The sequence below is a fragment of the Cervus canadensis genome, chromosome 2, assembly GCF_019320065.1.
Source record: "Cervus canadensis isolate Bull #8, Minnesota chromosome 2, ASM1932006v1, whole genome shotgun sequence".
NCBI lineage: Eukaryota > Metazoa > Chordata > Mammalia > Artiodactyla > Cervidae > Cervus > Cervus canadensis.
Genome location: NC_057387.1, coordinates 98,315,328 through 98,337,965, shown reverse-complemented (window position 1 = coordinate 98,337,965; position 22,638 = coordinate 98,315,328). Strand labels below are relative to the sequence as shown.

General features: G+C 38.9%; 1 protein-coding gene across 5 annotated transcripts in view; it reads left to right on the top strand.

Annotated features, from left to right (window-relative positions):
* CCDC30 (coiled-coil domain containing 30) overlaps nucleotides 1-22,638 on the top strand; it is a 116,639-nt gene that overhangs the window by 30,135 nt on the left and 63,866 nt on the right. For 4 of the 5 annotated variants that reach the window (XM_043461681.1, XM_043461682.1, XM_043461680.1 and 1 more), the window contains exons 7-9: nucleotides 5,841-5,912; nucleotides 9,673-9,788; nucleotides 12,934-13,032. In XM_043461681.1, coding sequence (XP_043317616.1) covers nucleotides 5,841-5,912; nucleotides 9,673-9,788; nucleotides 12,934-13,032 — 287 coding nt within the window. The remainder of the gene's footprint in view (nucleotides 1-5,840; nucleotides 5,913-9,672; nucleotides 9,789-12,933; nucleotides 13,033-22,638) is intronic. The other variant, XM_043461683.1, reaches the window with a different exon arrangement.

Sequence of the window (22,638 nt, the reverse complement as noted above, 5' to 3'; positions counted from 1 at the left end):
CTATATGTTTCTGATCATGATATACCTGAGTAGAATTATTAGATCAGATGGTAAAGGATTTGTTCTGTGTTGGTAGATTACTGCCATGCTGTCTTTCAAATACTTGTATCAATTTAAGCTCTGCTCAGTTGTGTATGAGTTGTTAGTTACTTCACATTCTTTGTCAGTGCTTGGTATCATCAATCTTATTAATTTTACCTTTTCTGGTGAGTTATGTAGTAGTATTTAACTGTGGCTTTACTTAACATTTCCCTGACAGTTAACAATGTTGAAAATCCTTTCATATGTTTGTTGTTGTTGTTGCTTATTTAGGTATCAGTTCAGTTCAGTTCAATTGCTCAGTCATGTCCAATTCTTTGAGACCCCATGGACTGCAGTACCCCAGGCCTCCCTGCCCATCACCAGCTCCCAGAGTTTACTCAAACTCATGTCCATTGAGTCGATGATGCCATCCAAGCATCTCATACTCTGTCTTCCCCTTCTCCTCCCACCATCAATCTTTCCCAGCATTAGGGTCTTTTCCAGTGAGTCAGTTCTTCGCATCAGGTGGCCAGAGTATTGGAGTTTCAGCCTCAGCATCAGTCCTTCGTATGAGTATTCAGGACTGGTTTCCTTTAGGATGGACTGGTTGGATCTCCTTGCAGTCCAAGGAACTCTTAAGAGTCTTCTCCAACACCACAGTTTAAAACCATGAATTCTTTGCTGTTCAGCTTTCTTTATAGTGCAACTCTCACATCCATACATGACTACTGGAAAAACAATAGTTTTGACTAGATGGACCTTTGTTGGCAAAGTAGTGTCTCTGCTTTATAATACACTGGCTAGGTTTGTCACAGCTTTTCTTCCAAGGAGCAAGCATCTTTTAATTTCATGGCTACAGTCACATCTGCAGTGATTTTGGAGCCCAAGAAAATAATGTCTGTTACTGTTTCCATTGCTGCCCCAACTTCTTGCCATAAAGTGATGGGGCCATATACCATGATCTTTGTTTTTTGAATGTTGAGTTTTAAGCCAACTTTTTCACTCTCCTCTTTCACCTTCATCAAGAGGTTCTTTAGTTCCTCTTGCTTTCTTCCATAAGGGTGGTATCATCTGCATATCTGAGGTTACTGATATTTCTCCTGGCAATCTTGATTCCAGCTTGTGCTTCATCCAGCCAGGCATTTCACATTATGTACTCTGCATATAAGTTAAATAAGCAGGGTGCCAATATACATCTTTGACGTACTCCTTTCCCAATTTGGAACCAGTCCATTGTTCCATATTTAGTTCTAACTGTAGCTTCTTGACCTGCATACAGGTTTCTCAGAGGCAGGTAAGTTGGTTTGGTATTCCCATCTGTTTAAGAATTTTCCACAATTTATTGTGATCCACACAGTCAAAGGCTTTGGCATAGTCAATGAAGCAGATGTTTTTCTGAAATTACCTTGCTTTTTCTATGATTCAGCGGATGTTGGCAATTTGACCTCTGGTTCCTCTGCCTTTCCTCAATTCACCTGGAACATCTGAAAGTTCTCAGTTCATGTACTGCTGAAGCCTAGCTTGGAGACTTTTGAGCATTACTTTGCTAGCATGTGAAATGAGTGCAATTGTCCGGTAGTTTGAACATGCTTTGGCATTGCCTTTCTTTGGGATTGGAATGAAAACTGACCTTTTCCAGTCCTGTGGTCACTGCTGAGTTTTCCAAATTTGCTGTCGTATTGAGTGCAGCACTTTCACAGCATCATCTTTCAGGATTTGAAATAGCTCTGCTGGAATTCCCACACCTCCACTAGCTTTGTTTATAGTCATCCTTCCTAAGGCCCACTTGACTTGGCACTCCAGGATGTCTGGCTCTAGGTGAGTGATCACACCATAGTGGTTATCTGGGTCGTGAAGATCTTTTCTGTATAGTTCTTCTGTGTATTCTTGCCACCTTTTCTTAATATCTTCTGCTCGTTAGGTCCATAGCATTTCTGTCCTTCATCGTGCCCATCTTTGCATGAGATGCTCCCTTGGTATCTCTAATTTTCTTGAAGAGGTCTGTAGTCTTTCCCATTCTATTCTTTTCCTCAGTATGTTTGCATTGATCACTGAGGAAGGCTTTCTTATCTCTCCTTGCTGTTGTTTGGAACTCTGCATTCAGATGGGTATATCTTTCCTTTTCTCTTTCGCCTTTCGCTTCTCTTTTCTCAGCTATTTGTAAGGCCTCTTCAGACAACCATCTTGCCTTTTGGCATTGCTTTTTCCTAGGGATGGTTTTGATCACCACCTCCTATACAATGTTACAAACCTCTGCCCATAGTTCTTCAGGCCCTCTGTCTGTCAGATCTAATCCCTTGAATCTATTTGTCTCTTCCACTGTTTAATCATAAGGGATTTGATTTAGGTCATACCTGAATGGTCCAGTGGTTTTCCCTACTTTCTTCAATTAAATCTGAAATTTGCAATAAGGAGTTCATGATCTGAGCCACAGTCCCTGGTCTTGTTTTTTTCTGACTGTATAGAGCTTCTCCATCTTTGGCTGCAGTGAATATAATCAATCTGATTTTGATTGATTATCACCATCTGGTGATGTCCATGTGTAGTCTCTCTTGTGTTGTTGGAAGAGGGTGTTTGGTTTGCTATGACCAGTGTGTTCTCTTAGCAAAACTGTTAGCCTTTACCCTGCTTCATTCTGTACTCCAAGGCCAAACTTGCCTGTTTTATTCCAGGTACCTCTTGACTTCCTACTTTTGCATTCCAGTCCCCTATGATGAGAAGGACATCTTTTTTTGGTGTTAATTCTAGAAGGTCTTGTAGGTCTTCATAGAACCGTTCAGCTTCTTTGGCATTTGTGGTTGGGGCATAGACTTGGATTACTGTGATATTGAATGGTTTGCCTTGGAAACAAACAGAGATCATTCTGTCATTTTTGAGGTTGCACCCAAGTACTGCATATCAGACTCTTTTGTTGACTGTGAGGGCTACTCCATTTCTTCTAAGGAATTCTTGCCCAAAGTAGTAGATACAATGGTCATCTGAATTAAGTTCGCCCATTCCAGTCCATTTTAGTTCACTGATTCCTAAAATGTTGATGTTTACTCTTGCCATCTCCAATTTACCTTGATTCACGGACCTAACATTCCATGTTCCTATGCAATATCGTTCTTTACAGCATTAGACTTTACTTCCATCACCAGTCACATCTGCAGCTGGGCGTTGTTTTCACTTTGGCTCTGTCTGTTCATTCTTCTGGAGTTATTTCTTCATTCTTCTCCAGTAGCATATTGGGCACCTACTGACCTGGGGAATTCATCAGTCAGTGTCATACCATTTCGCCATTTCATACTGTTCATGAGGTTCTCAAGGCAAGAATACTGAAGTGTTTTGCCATTGCCTTCTCCAGTGGACCACATTTTGTCAGAACCCTCCACCATGACCCATCCATCTTAGGTGGCCCTACATAGCATGGCTCATATTTTCATTGAGTAAGACAAGGCTATGATCCAAGTGATCAGTTTGGTTAGTTTTCTGTAACTGGTTTCCATTCTGTCTGCCCTCTGATGGATAAGGATAAGAGGCTTGTGGAAGCTTCTTGATGGGAGTGACTGGCTGGAGGGGAATATGGGTCTTGCTCTGATGGGCAGGGCCATGCCTACACAAATATTAACTCAAATTGGACCACAGAGCTAAATGCAAGAATTAAAACTATAAATGTTTAGAAGAAAACATAGAGTGAATTTTTATGATCTGGGCATAGGCAATCATATGTTAGAAGTAACACCAAAAGCAAAAGTGATAAAATAAAGCCTAATAAATTATACTTAATTGAAATTAAAATTTCTGTACTTCAAAAGATACCAACAGGAAAGTGAAAAGACAAACCGTGGACTGAGAGAAATGTTTGCAAATCATGTGTTTGATGCAGAACTCATATCCAGACTACATGAAGAATTCTTACTTATATATTATTTTATGTTATTATAAAAAGACAGTCCAACTTTAAAATGAACAACTTGAGTAGACATTTCTTTAGATAAGGCATGTGAATGGCTAATAGGCACATGAAAAGATGTTCAAAATCATTGATCACTAGGGAAGTGCAAATTAAAACTACAATAAGATCCCCCTCCACACCCACTAGAATGGCTGTAATAAAAAAGATAATGTCAAGTGTTGGCAAGGATGTGAAGAAACTGGAACATTGTTTTATATTCCCCATATAATGGTGAATATAAAATGGTGCAGACACTTTGGAAAACAATTTGGCATTTTCTCAAGGTGTCAAGTGTAAAATTATCATGTGACCCAGGAGAAATGAAGATATATGTCCACTAAAAAGCTTGTATAGAAATTAACACAACATTATAAGTCAACTATACTATAATAAAATAAATTTTTTAAAAAGTTGTATGTGAATGTTCGAAGCACTATTATTTACAGTACTAGCCAAAACATATAAACAGCTTAATCGTTGGTGAGTGGATAAACAAAATGTATATCCATCCTGTGCAGAAAATAGTTAAAATAGAAGACTTGACCCTGCTGTCCTTAGAAAGTCCTGTTTGTTAGGTTAGCCCTTGGCTAGCATCTGAGAACTTGGATTTGGAGAAGGTTCCCTCCCTCCCCCAATTTATAATAGTGGCTCACCTGTGCCTGACCTGTTTGTACAATGTGGTTTATGCTGAAAACCTGCTTTCCTTCTGAGAGTCTGGAATTTTGGTATGTCGTAGGCAGAAGGTGATGTCTATGTAAGTTCAGTTCAGTTCAGTCGCTCAGTCATGTCCGACTCTTTGCGACCCCATGAATCACAGCACGCCTGGCCTCCCTGTCCATCACCAACTCCCAGAGTTTACTCAGACTCATGTCCATGAGTCGGTGATGCCATCCAACCATCTCATCCTCTGTTGTCCCCTTCTCCTCCTGCCCCCAATCCCTCCCAGCATCAGGGTCTTTTCCAGTGAGTCAACTCTTCGCATGAGGTGGCCAAAGTATTGGAGTTTCAGCTTCAGCATCAGTCCTTCCAATGAACACCCAGGACTGAAGTAGCCCCCAATAAAAACTTTGGCTGCTGAGTCTGTAATGAATTTTCTTGGCAGACTTTTCATGTGAATTGTCAATTTCATTGCTGGAGAAATTAAGCCCATCCTGTATGACTGCTGAGAGACGACTCTTGGAAGCTTGTGCCTGGTTTCCTCTGGACTTTGCCTCATGTACCTTTTCTATGTGATTGGGAATGATCTCTTGTAAGATTCATGTTGGTCCCTTCTGGGAGATTCCTCAACTTGCATTATAGGAGGCCTATCAGCTGTAGCATTGGTGATGAGTAGACCACAGGAGGCAAAGTGATAAAACCTGGGTTAGAGAACACAAATTCAATAGACTCCAGTGCCCCATATACTTTCTCTATGCCATTCTGCAATCCTCATACAATTCTTGAATAGTACCAAAAGTTATTTCTGAAATTTTTCTGTTTTGCTATTTCTAGGAACAGCTGGTGAAATTCTAAGTATTATTAATTTCAGGCATTAATTTTAAGTATTTATGGGTGTAATTTCTTTTTACTAAATTTGTAGTACCATGCTTAAAAACTTTTAGCTATTCCTTTTGTTTACAGTGGTCCAAACTCTTTAGCATAGAATCTGGTTAGGGAAACAGGGAAAGATTACATGATCAGACAATATTAGGGGTAGGAAGAAACCTAAGATGTAGTAGGAACATTAATAAGGGACTCTGGGAAAGCTTCCTGGAGGAGGTGACATTTATGCAGAAACTCAGAGGACAGCCATCAGAAAGAAAGTGTTCCAGAAGGTCATTTGAAATTTATTATGCTAATCATTTGCTCCTTACACAAATATATTGCTCTTTTTTTCTTTTAGATTCTGCACTTGAGAAGGCTCAACTAGAAATTGAGAAATTGAAAGAAAATTTGATAAAGCTGAAAGAAAATGGTGAGTAATTTTAACAGATATTATAATATTTAATAATAAAACATTAAACAATAATATAATTTATGTTAAGTAATATTATTAAATAATATTTAATAAATAATGATATTACTACTAGTTCTATTATTACTATCTCTACCATCTTATTACTGTTACTACCACTTGTTGCTTACTAACTCATACCCTATCAGGCATTTTACATGCATTATCTCTAATCCTAACATCAATGCCAAGTTGTAGTATTATTCTAACCATTTCATAGATAAAGAAACTGAGTTATGGCAAGGTTAAATGAATTATCCAGTAGCTACATTAAGTATTAGAGCTATACGTCTGACTGCAAAACCTTTGATTAACACAAACAATATGTGTTTTACTGGGACCACTGAGGTTAAGACACTGTATAATGCATTTAACAACACCTCACCCTAACTTGGCTATGTATGAATGATACTAGCTACAGTGAAATACAATGAAATTTGAGTGTTATAATGATAGTAGCTACAAAAATAATTTAAAATATGTTTACTGGTTTTATACTTATAAAACTGGTTATATAAAACTGGTTTAATAGTCATAAAACTAGGTTTATTTACCCTGTGATGTTATAATTTATAATAAGTAACATGTATTTGGTCTTCACCCTAATAAAGGTGTCTATTGTCTTGACAGTGAAGACTTCTGGAAAGTCCCTAGGTAACCACAGGATAAGCTTCCCTGGTGGCTCAGTGTTAAAGAATCCACCTGCAGAAGACGCAGAAGATGTGGGTTCAGTCCCTGGGTCAGGAAGATCCCCTGGAGGAGGAAATGGCAGCCCACTCCAGTATTCTTGCCTGGGAAGTCCCACAGACAGAGGAGCCTGGTGGGCTACAGTCCATGTGGTCACAAAGAGTCGGACATGACTGAGCGACTGAACACGCACGCACACACACACACACACGCACATTAACAACATTATTTCAGGTCAGGGTAGATAAGGGTTGGATGAGAATATCCGCTCTGAACCTAACTGTAGAGGTTGATTTTTTAAATATAATTTTATTTATTTATTTATTATTGACTGTGCTGGGTCTGTGTTACCTCACGAGCTTTTCTCTAGTTGTGGAGAGCAGGGGCTCCTCTCTAGCTGCAGTGTGTGGGCTTCTGATTGCAGTGGCTTCTGCTTGCAGAGCACGGGCCTTAGGGTACCTGGGCTTCAGTAGCTCCAGCACGTGGGCTCAATAGTGGCTCCCGGGCCCTAGAACACAGGCTCGATAGTTGCTGTGTTTGGGCCTAGTTGCTCTGCGGCATGTGGAATTTTCCCAGGTCAGGGATAGAACTCATGTCTCTTGCATTGGCAGGCAGATTCTTTAACAGTGAGACACCAGGGAAGCCCTAGCTTGATGTTTTAAAAAACAAAAAGTCTGTATTCCATTTGTGATAAGCAGAACAGAACTAATTTTAGTGACCTATGTAAAATAGGCCATTATTCAACTGTATTTTTAAGATTTATGAAAATTAAAAATACTGGTAATATATAGTATAGAGAAATAGACAATGCCATTGTGAAAACGTAGCTTTGTACAATCTTTCTGAAGAATAATTTGGCAGGCTCTGTCAAATTTTTTATATGCGCATGTCTTCTGATCCTGCTATGTCATTTCTTTCTGGGGATTAACTTTTTTGGAAATAATGTCATAAGGACTTAGAGATTGATGAATAAGGAAAATCCTTGTATAATTGTTTACAAGAATAAGCATTGGCAGCAAATCTAAATCTTCATCAGTAGGAGGAAAGTGAGATTGAAATGGCAATTTGGACAGTGGTTTACTATGCAGAACAAAATCAGATACTGCATTAACAAATCATAGTATATTAATAAGATGGACTCAAAAGGAACAAATTATCAATAAAATACAGGTGAATCCCCTGAATACTGTATATATTGAGTAAAAGTAGCCTGAAATAAACATATATGTTTTGTTAAGATTTAATTTATATGAAAACCAAGAATGAGCAAAGCTATTAATAGTCTCTGTGATAGAAGTCAGAAAGTGACTGTAGGGGTGGGTGGGAGTGGAGAACTAACTGAAAAGGATTTGAGGGTATGTTATGGTGTGATGAAAATATTTTGTATCTTTTTGAAGGCAAGTTCACAGGTATATAAAATTCTCAAAATTCGTTAAACTGAGCATTTATGATATGTTTGCTATATTGTATATAAATTATATCTCAATTTAAAAATAGTTCCACATAAGAAATGAAAAATGACTTTAGGTGAACTATCCTGTAAAGATATCCATGATGTATTCACAGGTGGTAAATTTGCAGACAGTGTTGTATAGCATTGTTCAAATTTTTTTAAACTGCATATGCAAAAGTTAGAACAAATCTTGCCTTCCATATATGTATATGGATTGTAAATTTTTTTTTCTTTTTGGCGTGTTTTCAGCATTTTTCAAGTTAAAAATTCACATGCTAAGGAGAAAAAGGGGATAGCAAGGGAAACGAAAAAATGAAGAAAGAAAAAATTAATACAAGTTAAAAACCAGACAGGCAATGAAGAAGGAAGACAAAGGAAACTTTACGGCAACAAAAGAAAAACAGGAAAAACATAAGTGAAAAAAAGAAACAGCTGCTGATCCAAGAAAATTACCGGCAACAAGTTTATACTATTGAAACTTTGATGAGTGCTAGAAACAGCAGATCTCAACATGAAGTGCTGAGGTGAGAGTGGCCTACAGGCAGAGCTGCTACAGGAGAAAGATGATTTTGATGAATTAATCTGATTTCACTTGGATAGTCTGTCTGTTCGCTGCTCCTAGCTCAGTGCATCAGCTGTCTATGGGGGTCCTGCTGTTAACAAGTGCAAGAGAAGTACCAAGAAATACATGAGGTGTGTAAGAGAGACTTTCCCAGGTGGTACTTGTGGTTAAGAACCCACCTGCCAATGCAGGAGACATAAAAGCTGCGGGTTCAGTCCCTGGGCTGAGAAGATCCCCTGGAGGAGGGCATGGCAACCCACTTCAGTATTCTTGTCTGGAGAATCCCATAGACAGAGGAGCCTTGCGGGCTACAGTCCACGGGGTCGCAAAGAGTTGGACATGACTGACGCGACTGAGCATACATGCATGTAAGAGAGGTGGGACCACAGGAGCTTAGGAAGATGATTTTCTTGGTCATTTAGGTTTTAAATGTTTTAAATTGTTTTAAAAGTCCAGGTCCTGGAAGAACCTCTATTGCTGGAAACACTGCTCTGAAAAAGTCCAACTCATTAGACTGGCATGAGAATTGAAGAAACATTCTGTTCTGTTTCATGAGTTGGTACAACATTCTAGGGTTGGACTTGAGAGTCTAGCAGCTCTTCTTTGCAGAGAATCACATGTGCAGAGACATGGTAGAGCTGACAAGAACAGTAGGAAATAGTACTTCCTCAGTTTTTAGACTTAGTGCCCCCAAATTAAAACTTCAATCCACGGACTTCCTTGGTTGTCCAGTAGTGAAGAATCTACCTTCCAATACAGGGGGCACAGGCTGGATCCCTGGTCGAAGAGGATCGCACATGCTGTGGGGCATCTAAGCTTGTGTACCACAACTACTGAGGCTGTGCTTCACAAGAGAATCCACCGCACTGAGAAGCCTGCACACCTTTGCAAAGAGTAGCACCCGCTCTCAGCAGCTAGAGAAATCCCACGCACAACACCGAAGACCTAGTGCAGCCAAAAATAAATTAATTCGAAAAAACTTCAGTCCAATTGAATCAATTGCGTTTTCTTTGTTTTAGACTCAATTGACCTACAGAAAGCAAAGGAACATAATCAGAGACTGGATGAGGAAATTCTGGCTCTAAGAAATCAGGTTCAATCACTTGACTCAGAAAAAAAAGTACTTGGAGAAGAGGTAAGTTGTTTAATTAAATTTGTTCCTAGAGTTAATTTAAATGTGTATAGACTAACAGCAGTTAGAGCAGCCTAGACGGAGACATCAACCACTGGTCATTAGTGAAGTCTGATTCTGGTGGCTGGAACAATGCAGGTAGATGCCAGACCTTGACCTGGATGCTTTGTATCAGTATTTCTGCTTCATACATTTTAACCACATATGCTGAACAGTAATGTTATTGCTATTGTGATGCTGGGGGCAGGAGGAGAATGGGACGACAGAGGATGAGATGGCTGGATGGCATCACCGACTCGATGGGCATGAGTTGGAGTAAACTCCGGGAGTTGGTGATGGACAGGGAGGCCTGGCGAGCTGCAATTCATGGGGTTGCAAAGAGTCGGACACGACTGAGCGACTGAACTGAACTGAACTGATTGTGCTTTAATTTAGGATCTTTTCTTTTTAATAAGGACTTAGATAATAGTTTATACTTTTCACATTTACCAAAGTTTGAGGTTGTTAATACTAAACACTTAGTTGTGTTATGTTTTTGAACCATTTTTAATGTGTACTTCCAGGTTCTAGATACACTATATATTAGTTCAATTTTAGTTATATTCATTTCACAATCATATCTCTAGTATCTAATACAATGCCTGGCACACACTGTAAGTGTTCAAGAAATTTTATTGCAAGAATGAGTAATTCAATCTCAAAAATATACAAGCAACTCCTGCAGCTCAATTCCAGAAAAATAAATGACCCAATCAAAAAATGGGCCAAAGATCTAAACAGACATTTCTCCAAAGAAGACATACAGATGGCTAACAAACACATGAAAAGATGCTCAACATCACTCATTATCAGAGAAATGCAAATCAAAACCACAGCGAGGTACCATTACACGCCAGTCAGAATGGCTGCTATCCAAACATCTACAAGCAATAATGCTGGAGAGGGTGTGGAGAAAAGGGAACCCTCTTACACTGTTGGTGGGAATGCAAACTAGTACAGCCGCTACAGTGTGGAGATTTCTTTAAAAACTGGAAATAGAACTGCCATATGACCCAGCAATACCACTCCTGGGCATACACATTGAGGAAACCAGATCTGAAAGAGACAAGTGCACCCCAATGTTCATCGCAGCACTGTTTATAATAGCCAGGACATGGAAGCAACCTAGATGCCCATCAGCAGACGAATGGATAAGAAGGCTGTGGTACATATACACTATGGAATATTATTCAGCCATTAAAAAGAATTCATTTGAATCAGTTCTAATGAGATGGATGAAACTGGAGCCCATTATATAGAGTAAAGTAAGTCAGAAAGATAAAGACCAATGCAGTATACTAATGCATATATATGGAATTTAAAAAGATGGTAATGATAACCCTATATGCAAAACAGAAAGAGACATAGATGTACAGAACAGACTTTTAGACTCTGTGGGAGAAGGTGAGGGTGGGATGTTCCGAGAGAATAGCATTGAAACAAGTATACTATCAAGGGTGAAACAGATCACCAGCCCAGGTTGGATGCATGAGACAAGTGCTCAGGGCTGGTGCACTGGGAAGACCCAGAGGGATGGGATGGAGAGGGAGGTAGGAGGGGGTATCGAGGTGGGGAACACATGTAAATCCATGGCTGATTCATGTCAGTGTATGGCAAAAACCTCTACAGTACTGTAAAGTAATTAGCCTCCAACTAATAAAAATAAATGGAAAAAAAATAAATTAAAAAAAGAGTAATTCATTAGGATGGCTATTATCAAAACAATAAAAAATAACAAATGTTGATGAGGATGTTGAGCAATTAGAACCCTTTCTATATTGTTAAGAATGTAAAATGGTACAGACACACTTGAAAACAGTATGTACTCCCTTTAAAAATTAAACATAGAGTTACCAGCCGTTCTGCTTCTGGGTATATACCCAAAAGAATTGAAAGCAGGCACAGAGATTTATTCACTCATGTTCATAGCCAAAAAGTTGAAGCAACTCAAGTATCCATTGACAGATGAATGGATAAACAATGTATGGTGTATATGTATGTGTGTGTGTGTGTGTGTGTGTGTGTGTGTGTGTATATATATAATAGCTCCTTAAAAAGAAAAGATATTTTACCATATGTTACAACATAGGTGAAACTTGAAGCCATTATGCTACTTAAACAAGTCACACAAAGACAAATAGTGTATAATTCCATTTATATGAGGTACCTAAAGTAGTCAAAAATCACAGAGACATAAAGTAGAATAGTGGTTTCTAGGGGTTGTGGGGAAGGGCAGGATGAGGAGTGAGTGCTTAATGATTACAGAGTTTCAGTTTTGCAAGATGAGAACTCTGGAGATGGATGGTGGTGATGGTTACACAATAATGTGAATATGTTTAGTGCTTCTCAACTGTATACTTAAAAATGGTTAAAATGGTAAATTTTGTGTTATGTATATTTTATCATAATTTTAAAATGCAATCATAAGAATGAATAAACACTGTTCAAGTTGTCTAAATCTCTATAAATTTGTACATATAATACTGATAAAATATATTCAATGTATGTTAAACATGTTTGTGTATGTTTTGTATATACATACACATATATATTTATATATGTTTGCTCAGTCGTGTCCAACTCTTTCTTAACCCCATGGACTGTAGCCCATCAGGCTCCTGTGTCCATAAAATTCTCCAGGCAAGAATACTAGAGTGGGTAGCCATTACCTTCTCCAGGGGATCTTCCCTACCCAGGGACTGAACCTGGGTTTACTGCATTGCAGGAGGATTCTTTACCAACTGAGCCGCCAGGGAAACCTCCCCCGCCCCCAAAGGAAAAAAAAATATATATATATATATATATGTATGTATGTATGTATGTATGTATACACGCAAAGAGTCAGACGTGACTGGGCGGCTCAACAACAACACACATACATACATGTGAGATAAAGTTCAGGAAGAGTATATCCCAAACATTGTTACTTCTGGAGAGGGAAATGGAATTGTGGGGCAAAGTTATGTGAAGGAAAAGATCATTTTTTACTCTATATACCTATATGTTGTTTAAATTTTTCACAAAAAGAATGTATTCATGTATAACCTACATATTTTTAAAATAAAGCAACCCCCCCTCACTGTGTATTTAAAATGCTTTTGCATTTCAGGTTGAACGACTTAAAAGAGGAACGTGTGACTCTCAGCAGAATAAGCATCTTGGAAACCACTCTCCTGGAAAAACTGTGGGTGCTGGACAGAAAGTAGAGGTATTAAAGTTCTGTAATTTCTGACTTCTCGTTTTGAAGTGAGCTGCATTTTACACAGTGCACCAGAGCACTGGGTGCTGAGCACAGGCTACTCTTCTCTTGCCTGCCATTTCCTATTGCTTTGCCAGAGTGTGGAGAAAGAAATTTGAGTACAGAGGACAGGATATGTTTCTGTTCACTTCCTCCCCACAGGGAATGATTAATATGAAAAATATAATGGGTTTCTATAAAGAAAAAAGAATCTTACAAAAATACAACCAGTATGGGCATTTTTAATCATCAAAATGAAAAGTTGCTTTATAGAGTCAACCGGTGGTAGGGGAGGGGTAGTGGGAACCACATATCAGAGAGAACTAATGTGGTTTAGGCTCCAACGTGTACAGCTTGCGGTCTTTTCAGCACAGTCAGCCTCTGAAGTGGTGGTCAAAATGATCAAACACGAGGCAGACTGTAGCAAGAGCCAGTGTATCACAGAGAGGGTGGTTTCAGACTTTGAGCTCCAAGAGAGGTGGTTTTGCTGCAGCCTTTCTCTTGTACACCTAAGACGAGTAACGTTCCTTGTTGCTGAGGGATCTCCTTCACTGGAACTTGTCTTTTTTACTGTAACTCCCTGGGCCCTATACCCGCCACCTCCTCAGTATCAAGGAAATTATAGCCACCGGATTTCTTGATGCCCTACCCAAGGAGCCAATGTTCTTCTTGTCTTCCAAAACTCTTTCCCAGGTAATAATGCATTTTGTAGGAAGGAAGGAAAGAAGGAAAGGTAGGAAGGAAAGAAGGTGGAGGAAGAAAAGAATGAAGGAAGGAGGGTGCTGGAGGGAGGAAAGAAAAGGAGGAAGGAAGGGAAGAAGGAATTTCCAGGCAAGGTTTCAGATTGTCTATCAGAATTTCTCCCAGGCAACCCAGAATGGTGGCACTCTGATTTAAAGTTGACTTAATTAACTTCTTATTTATCCTTCCAGTATATCTTTATTCATATAGAAGCATTTTGAATATTTATTCAGATTTCCTCTTATTTATTCAGATTTCCTCCTTTCCTTCCTTTTTTTTCTTTCTTTCTTTTTTTTACTAAAATGCCTCTGGAGATCCTTCCATATCATACAAAGAGATCTCCCTCATTGTTTAAAGCAGCTAGCATTCTGTTGTGTGGACGTACTATAATTTGTTTAACCAGTCTCCTGCTGATGGGCACTCGAGTTATTTCTAGTCTTCTGCATATTTATACAGGTGTTTCTGTAGGATAGAGTCACAAAAATGGGATTATAAGGTTAGAGTGTAGATGCATCAGTAATTTTGGTCAATGTTGCCAGATACTGCTCAGTGGAAATTGCATCATTTTCCTTTTCCCTCAGCAGTGTATGAGAAAGATAGTTTCCCAAAGATTCACTAACTGAATATATTGTCAAATATTTGCATTTAGTAAACATGCAAATGTTTATGAAATCTTTACCAAATGCAAATGAGAATGGGTATCTCAGTGTAGTTTTCGTTTCAATCATCTAGTGGTAGTGAGATTGAGCATTTTTCAAATGTTTAAAACTTATTTGTTTCTTTTATAAAATTAACTTCATTAAAATATTTAATACAGTATAAACATACATATTTTAAGAGTTGAGTTCAATGAGCTTTGACAAATGCATACATCTGTATAACCACAGCCATTGCAATCAAGAAAATAACATATTCATTAACCTAAAATGTTCCCTCACCTTTTGTTATCAGTGCCTCCCACTCTACCACTTTCTATGACCATACCATTTCTAGAATTTTAAATAAATAGAATCATCTAGTATATACTCTTGTGTTTGGCTTCCTTCACTTATTAATATAATAATGCTTTTGAGATTTGTCCATGTTGTTTCCTGTATCAGTAGTTCATTTTTAAACTGCTGAGTAATATTCCTGTATATATAGATATATGATGCATTGTTTATCTAGCCACTGGTTAATAGATAATCAGGTTGTTTTCAGCTATTATGAAAAAGCTGCTACTAGTATTCACATACCAGTCTGTTTTTTTTTTCCCTCTTAGATAAATACCTAGCAGTGGAATTACTGAATCACAGAGCAAGTGCATGTTTAACTTTATAAGAAACTGTCAGATTGTCTTCCACTTTGTGATGAATAATGCTGGTATGAACATCCATGTACAAAATTTTGTGTGAACAAGTTTTCATTTTTCTTCAGTATGTACATAGGAGTGGAATTGCTGTGTCATATATTAATTCTATATTTAACTTTTCATAGAACTGCCAGACTATTTTCCAAAACAGTTGTACCATCTAACATTCCCACCAGCAGTGTATGAATGCTCCAGTTTCTCCATGTCTTACCAACACTTGTTACATTTTGTCTCTTTTATTATAGCCATCTTAGTGGGTATGAAGTAATATCTCAGTATAATTTTGACTTGCATTTCCTGATTGACTAATGATACTGAGTGTATTTTCTTATGCTTATTGGCCATTTCTTGAGTTCATCATTATCTTGCACAGGTCCACATTTCCATCTGGTACCATACTTCTTCAGCCCAAAGAACACTGATTAACATTTCTTCTAGTGCAGATATAGTGATAAGCTTTCTGATTTTGTTTGTCTGCAAAAGTCTTTGTTTTACTTATTTTTTTCTATTTTTTCTTTACTGTAGTAAAGTACATAAAACAGAAAATTTACCTTGTTAATGAATTTTAAGTGTACTGTTCAGTGATATTCAGTTCAGTTCAGTTCAGTCACTCAGTCGTGTCCAACTCTTTGCAACCCCATGAACTGCAGCACGCGAGGCCTCCCTGTCCATCACCAACTCCCAGAGTCCACCCAAACCCATGTCCATTGAGTCGGTGATGCCATCCAACCATCTTACCCTCTGTCGTCCCCTTCTCCTCCTGCCCTCAATCTTTCCCAGCATCAGGGTCTTCACCACCATCCACCTCTCGACCTTTCTTCATCTTGCAAAACTGAAACTCTATACCCATTAAACAATAACTCCTTTTTTGCCAAAAGTTTTCACTTTCGTCTCAGATTCAAAGGATTTGTTAACAAAATAAGCCACTCATAATATACAAATAAATAATACAGAAATATGTTAGAGAATTATCTAGCTTACTTTCAACATAGTAACATTAACAGAAAAGAGAAATAGAAAGAGCAGAGAATACATCACCAAATTGGGTTTTGACCAACATCCAGACTTAAACAGCACTGGGAAGTCCTGTGTCACAGCACATCTGGAGTCCCTGTTGGGAAAGGGTCCCAGGCAGCATGCTGGCTCCGTGGGTGAGACTTCAGAGATTGCAGTTCAGGGTTCTCACTTATAATCCCAGGATGGATGCAAACTGGTATCATCATCAGTCTGTGACCAAATTGCGAGCCTGGTTTCCTGTTAATGCTGTTTGTTTTGTTTTGTAAAACTTGGAAGTTGCTAAGCCTGGGATGAGATGGTTGGATGGCATCACTGACTTGATGGACATGAGTTTGAGTAAGCTCCAAGAGTTGGTGATGGACAGGGAAGCCTGGCGTGCTGCAGTCCATGCGGTCTCAAAGAGTCGGACATGACTGAGCAACTGAACTGAACTGAACTGAAGCCTGGGGCTTGGTTAGCCAGGCCCCCTTCAGGGGCTCAACAATCTCAAGATTCTTCCCCCATCTTATTTATGGTGCTGCAAGTTTTGGACTCACAGCAGGCAGTCACTCCCAGTCAGGGCAGTGTCCAAGCAGGTTTTAAAAGGTTTAAAGGTTTAAAGGTTTAAAACAAGGTCAGAGGCCTTCCCTGCTTTGTCTCTGAAGCCTAAACAAGACTATTTATTTAATTTCCCTAACACTCCTCATTCTGCCCTTCCCTTCCAGCCTTGGCAACCACCATTCTACTTTCTTTCTCTATGGTTTTGACTACTCTGAGTACCTCATTTAAGTGGAATCATACAGTGTTTGTTTCTTTGTGACTTTCTCACTTCAGTTAGCATGATATCTTCAAATTTCATCAGTGTCATAGCAAATGTAATTTTAATATGATGTATTAATCTTTTAAATCACGTAAAAAACAAAAAGTAGAGTTGCAAGCCATTGTTGCAATAGTACTAGCTTTATAATTGCTCATATATTTACCTTTGCTGCGATCTTTATCTTTTCATATGGCTTTGAGTGACTGTCTAGTACCCTTTGATTTCACTCTGTATGAGTCCCTTTAGGATTTCTCATAGGGCAGGTCTACTGGTAGCAAAGTCTCTCAACTTTTGTTGATCTGTGAATGTCTTCATTTCTTCCTCACTCTTGAAAAGACAGTTTTGCTGGATATGGGATTCTTAGTTGACAGGTTTTTTTCTTTCAACATTTTGAATATATCAGCCCACTGCCTTCTGGTCGCTAAAGCTTCTAATGAGAAATCTGCTGATCTCATTGAGGATCCATTGTATATGACGAGTCACTTCTGTCTTGCTGTGCTTTCAGGGTTATTTCTGTCTTTGTCTTTTAGTAGTATGATTCTACTGTGTCTCAGTGTGGGTCTCTTTGAGTTTATCCATCTTGCAGCTCACTGAGCTTGTTGGATATTTATATCTATGTCTTTAATCAAATCATCCTTTTCTTTTGTTTTTAATGGTGACCATGTTTGTGGCCCATTCTTTGTTCTGTCATTCATAAATCAACCTGAAGGAGGCTGCTCTAGGAAGCAACACCAAGATTAGAATTACAAGAGTTGTCCTTCACAGGGGTGGTACCTGTGAAGGATAAAAGGAAGGAGTAGACATGGACAGGCAAAACCTTCAGGTCATAATATAGTTCTCACATCTGTTCAAGAAAAGAGAAAAAGCAGGAAAATTGGTTAAGAAGAGCCTAAGACTATCTTGCAGCCCTAAGTCTAGCCCAGGCCAACAGGGGGCTTTGGCACAATAATAACCTGTAGAGGATCCACACTGGCCAGAAATGGCCAGGCTTTATTATTTTCAATATGCTCAGTCATTCACTGGAGCCTGCCTGGAAAGAATGCGGCATGTTCTTTCTTGAAGTGAGATATGATACCTTGTGGCCCTTTGTATCATGGAATTCTTGACAATAAAGAAGACCCTTGTAGAATAATTGGTTAATCTACCTTCCTCTATGATAGACGTTGTCTATGACATTCTGGGTAAATGAGAATCTATCTTATTTTTAAAGATGTTCCAAAAAGAAGGTCATACAGTTTTTCTCCCTAAAGTACTGGAAAATTTTTTCTGTCTCATCTCAATTGTCTAGGCTATGATAGAAACCAGTTTTCTTTTCCTTGTCATTAAGGCTTGAAATATGTGTGGGTTTCTAAAATAATAAAGCTTTATATTGACCCTCACTGATCCTCTCACCTACTTCATCCCACACAGAGCCGGCTGGAAAGGGGCACTGAGGAACACTGTAAGTAAATGCTTCTTCTCTATAAAGTAGAAGGTCTCTAAAATTAGAGAAGTTACTTAAGAAATAAGTAGTCAATTATACTTAAATGATTTTTAAAGTCATTTCCTGAGGAAAGAGGTTGTAACTATAAATAGATTTTTGCTTTCAAAGTTCTCTCTTAATCTTTCATGAAGAAAAAACCTCAAGCTTCCTTGATTATGTTTAGTAGCTGGATGGATATCAATAAGTGTTAAGTCAAGGGTCTTTTCAGTAGGGGAATGAAGGGAACTGTGTACTGTAATCAGTAGGGAGACAATAGCAGCACTTTTCCTTGAGCTCATTTCCAGATTTTGACCTAGTGCCATGCTTTCCTTGTCATGGATCTTCAGTTTTCAGACAGGTCTTGGGAAAGTGAAAGTTACTCAGTTGTGTCTGACTCTTTGCAACCCCATGAACTGTAGCCTGCCAGGCTTCTCTGTCTATGGAATTCTCCAGGCAAGAATACTGGAGTGGCTAGCCTTTCCCTTCTCCAGGGGATCTTCCCAACCCAGGAGTCGAACTGGGATCTCCTGCATTGCAGGTGGATTCTCTACGAGCTGAGCTGCCAGGGAAGATGCCAGGTACTCAGTGTCTCATGCAGTTATCCTGACCTGTAGCTACTTTATTTTCTGTGTCCTACAGAAAGTAAGTAAAAGGATAGAAACTAATATTTGAGTACCTATAATGTTTCAGTGACTTCACTGGGGGTGGGGGTTTTAACATAATTCACTTAAGGTTAGCAAGCCTTTGGAGAGCTTAGGTATTGTTCAGCTTGCTTTACAGATGAGGAAACCAAGATCATAGATGCACAAATGTGGAAGTCAAGATTTCAGATTTCAACTGACTGCAAAGCTCTTTTTTTTTTGCCACTATGATTTCCAAACTGTGTTTCAGAGATTCTTGCTGTTCGTAGGTGCAAATCTCTAGGTCTCCTACCTCCACATCAGCCAGAGACGCCTCCATTTGTGGGCACTATGTAGTTTCTCCATAAGAATTCTTCTGAAGATAAAAGGAAGCGGGAAGCCCTGTAACTTCAAAAGGACAAATAATTTAGAAAACCACTCCCTTAAGTCAGACAGACTCCTCCATATATGACTATGTTCTTTATCCATTTTTACATGCAGACAGATTCTTAGTGCTGCTAGTATCCATGTTCTCAAAGAAATGCTTAGTTGCAGCATGTAGTATGTGGGATCTACTTCCCTGACCAGGGACTAAACCTGGCCCCCTTCATTGGGAGCATGAAGTCTTAGCCACTGGACCACCAGGGAGATCCCAGAAGATGCTTAAAATGGAAGAAAAGGTAGGTATCTGGCAGGAATAAAAAGTAGTCATGATGTATTTATCATCTGTCATATGTGTGATCTTGTTTTACTAACATAACCTTATATAATCCTTATAACAGTCCTCCCCGAGGTAAGTAGGTATGTTCTGTTTCACACTTGAGTAGAGGAACTTGATAAAGTAAGAGGCACAACCAGGAATTGATCCAGGTCTGTCTGGCCTTAGAGACCATTTTCTACCTCATACCAACTCTCGTGAGGATTCATAGAGGGAGCATATTATAATTCATGGGGTCTACAGCACACCCAGCACTGAGCACGTCCCTATCTGGAGGTGATGACCCGGCAGCATTTTTTTCTCTGCAGGGCCTGCATCTGCCCTCTCCTTTGACTGTGCCCGTGAGAGAGGACAGCATGACACAAGCACGTGGCGGGCGAGGAGGGGGAGGCTCGCGGTTGCTCTCGTCATACGGTGCCTGGGGGGCACAGTTTGGCTCAGAGTGTCAGACGGCCCCCACCCTTCTGATAGTAGAACACTGCAAGTGGGAGATTCTGAGCTGTTACACTGTTCTCCAGAGTTGTTGGCAGCTACCCTGTGCCAGTGAGGCGATCCCTTAGAAGTCTGTTCATTCTCCTCTGCTTACTGCTGGCTGACAGGTGAGGCAGGCTCCCTTCAGTTGCCTAGAGATCACTATGTCCATTGCTTATTTCTCACAGTATTGTGGTCCCTTTCCTTGTTTTTCTGCTTTAAACTTTGATCATCAGTCTCATGAAATACATAAATCACCTAAATGTATGGCTGTATTTAGTATGCCACAAATTATGGTAAATTTCAAGTATATATTCTTTTGAAAAGCTCTCTCTTGGAAGTTATAGCATTAAAGTACATGGCATTCTTGTATAGAGAAAACACAGAAGAAATGGGCGGAGCATTCATTTTTAAGAGTTGAAAACATTTTCTGCACTTGGCACTCGGTCATCTCAGGCTGTGTAAGGGCAGGGCTAAGTAGACTCTTGAGTGTTGAATACATCAGCATGTCATGTGTGGATGTACAGAAACATTAATCAGTGCAGATGGCAGCTGATGAGCAGGGAGACTCTGACCTGGGGATAAAATATATTCTTCCCTGTATCCTTGTGCATTTCTGCTAGGAAGTCAGCATGATTCTTTGATAGATCTTTTGTCCATACCGCTAGATAGGAGGATATGTAAAAGCTACACTTAGGTTTCAGCATCCATTTTTCCAGCAGAATTCCCTGTTTTTCCCAACTCATTGATCTGGAATTTCTATTAATATTTCTATTTTATTGATATTTAACATGAGGAAGATAAATTATTGATAACCAACTTTACTAAACTAGTGGATTTATTTTTTTAATCTTGAGGTTAAGTTAATACAGTCTTGTAGTAAGTTATGAACCTGGGAATATAAGCAAACTCCAGAATACTTTCCCCAAAATTTGATTAGATACAAATCAATTATTTCCTTTCTTCAGCCTAGCAAAGGAATATTTTTATCTCTGAATTGAAAAGTTCAAGTTGAAGTTTCTGTTGAAACCTAATTCTGATAATAGTAATAAGTAATATCAATGTTGGTGTCTCCTGTTTCTAAATTATATCTAAATACTCATAAACCTCCTTTGCATTTAATTTTATTACTGGTTCAATCAGCACTAACCAGGAATAATTAGGGAGTTTGGGACAGTCACGTACACACTGCTAAACTCAAAATGGATGACCAGCAAGGACCTGTTGTATAGTACATGGGACTCTGCTCAATGTTATGTGACATCCTGGATGGGAGAAGGTTTAGGGGAAAATGGATACACGTATCTGTATGGCTGAGTCCCTTCACTGTTCACTTGAAGCTACCACAACATTGTTAATTGGCTATACCCCAATACAAAATAAAAAGTTTAAAGTTTGATGAAAAAGAAAAGTTAAAAAAATAAGGTAAATTATCAACTTGTTTAATTCAGAATCATCGGGATTCTGTAGCATGTTTTTCTAATAGTGCATGTTCCTTTGGTTAAGTTGCCAAACAGAGCAAGGACTGAAATATATCTTAAAGAAACTCTCCAAAGGATCCAAGACCAGATAAAAGATGGAATTGCTGGTAGGGGAGTTTTCAAGGCTGTAGCCTCCGGAAGAGATTCTTAAGAAATGTAGCTTATCTTTTCAGCATTTTTTAAAAATAGCAAATATATGTATGTATTTTAGCTGATGGTTTATTTGGATTAAGATTTCCCTCTTGGAGCCTGAATTATTAGATAGGAAGACAGATGAGAAACCAGTATGAAAGGTCAAGAGACAGTGAAAGTACAAGATTTGAATGATGTAAGAAATTAAAAGGTCATTTTCAGTTACATTTTGTAATACAGGTGAGGCAGACTCTATAAGGATGCTTAAGAATTACTGAAAATAGGTGAACTGTTAGTTGATGAGTTGTGCCTGATTCTGCAACGCCATGGATTGCAGCCCACCAGGCTCCTCTGTCCATGGGATTTTCCAGGCAAGGATACTGCAGTGGTTTGCCATTTCCTTCTCCAGGGGATCTTCCCCACCCAGGGATCAAACTTTGATTTCCTGCACTGCAGTCAGATTCTTTACCAACTGAACTATGAGAGAAGTCCCAAAAGTAGGCAAAAAGAATGGTAAATTTACATCCTATGATCGTGATCAGTGGTTATAGAAAATCTTCCAGGATTAGTCATTCAGGAAGGAGCCCTTTAAAACTGTATTTAGAATAAACTAGTATATTGAAATTGTAAGGATGACTCCTACTGTTATGGCTATAATGTATGTAGGACAAGTGTTAGTTTCATTTTACAGCTGAGAAAAAGGGGCTTAGAGAGAAAAACCCATCTTATGAGCTATGGTACCATGAATTAATTTTGCCAGGTTCGTCTCTCCCCATATGACTTT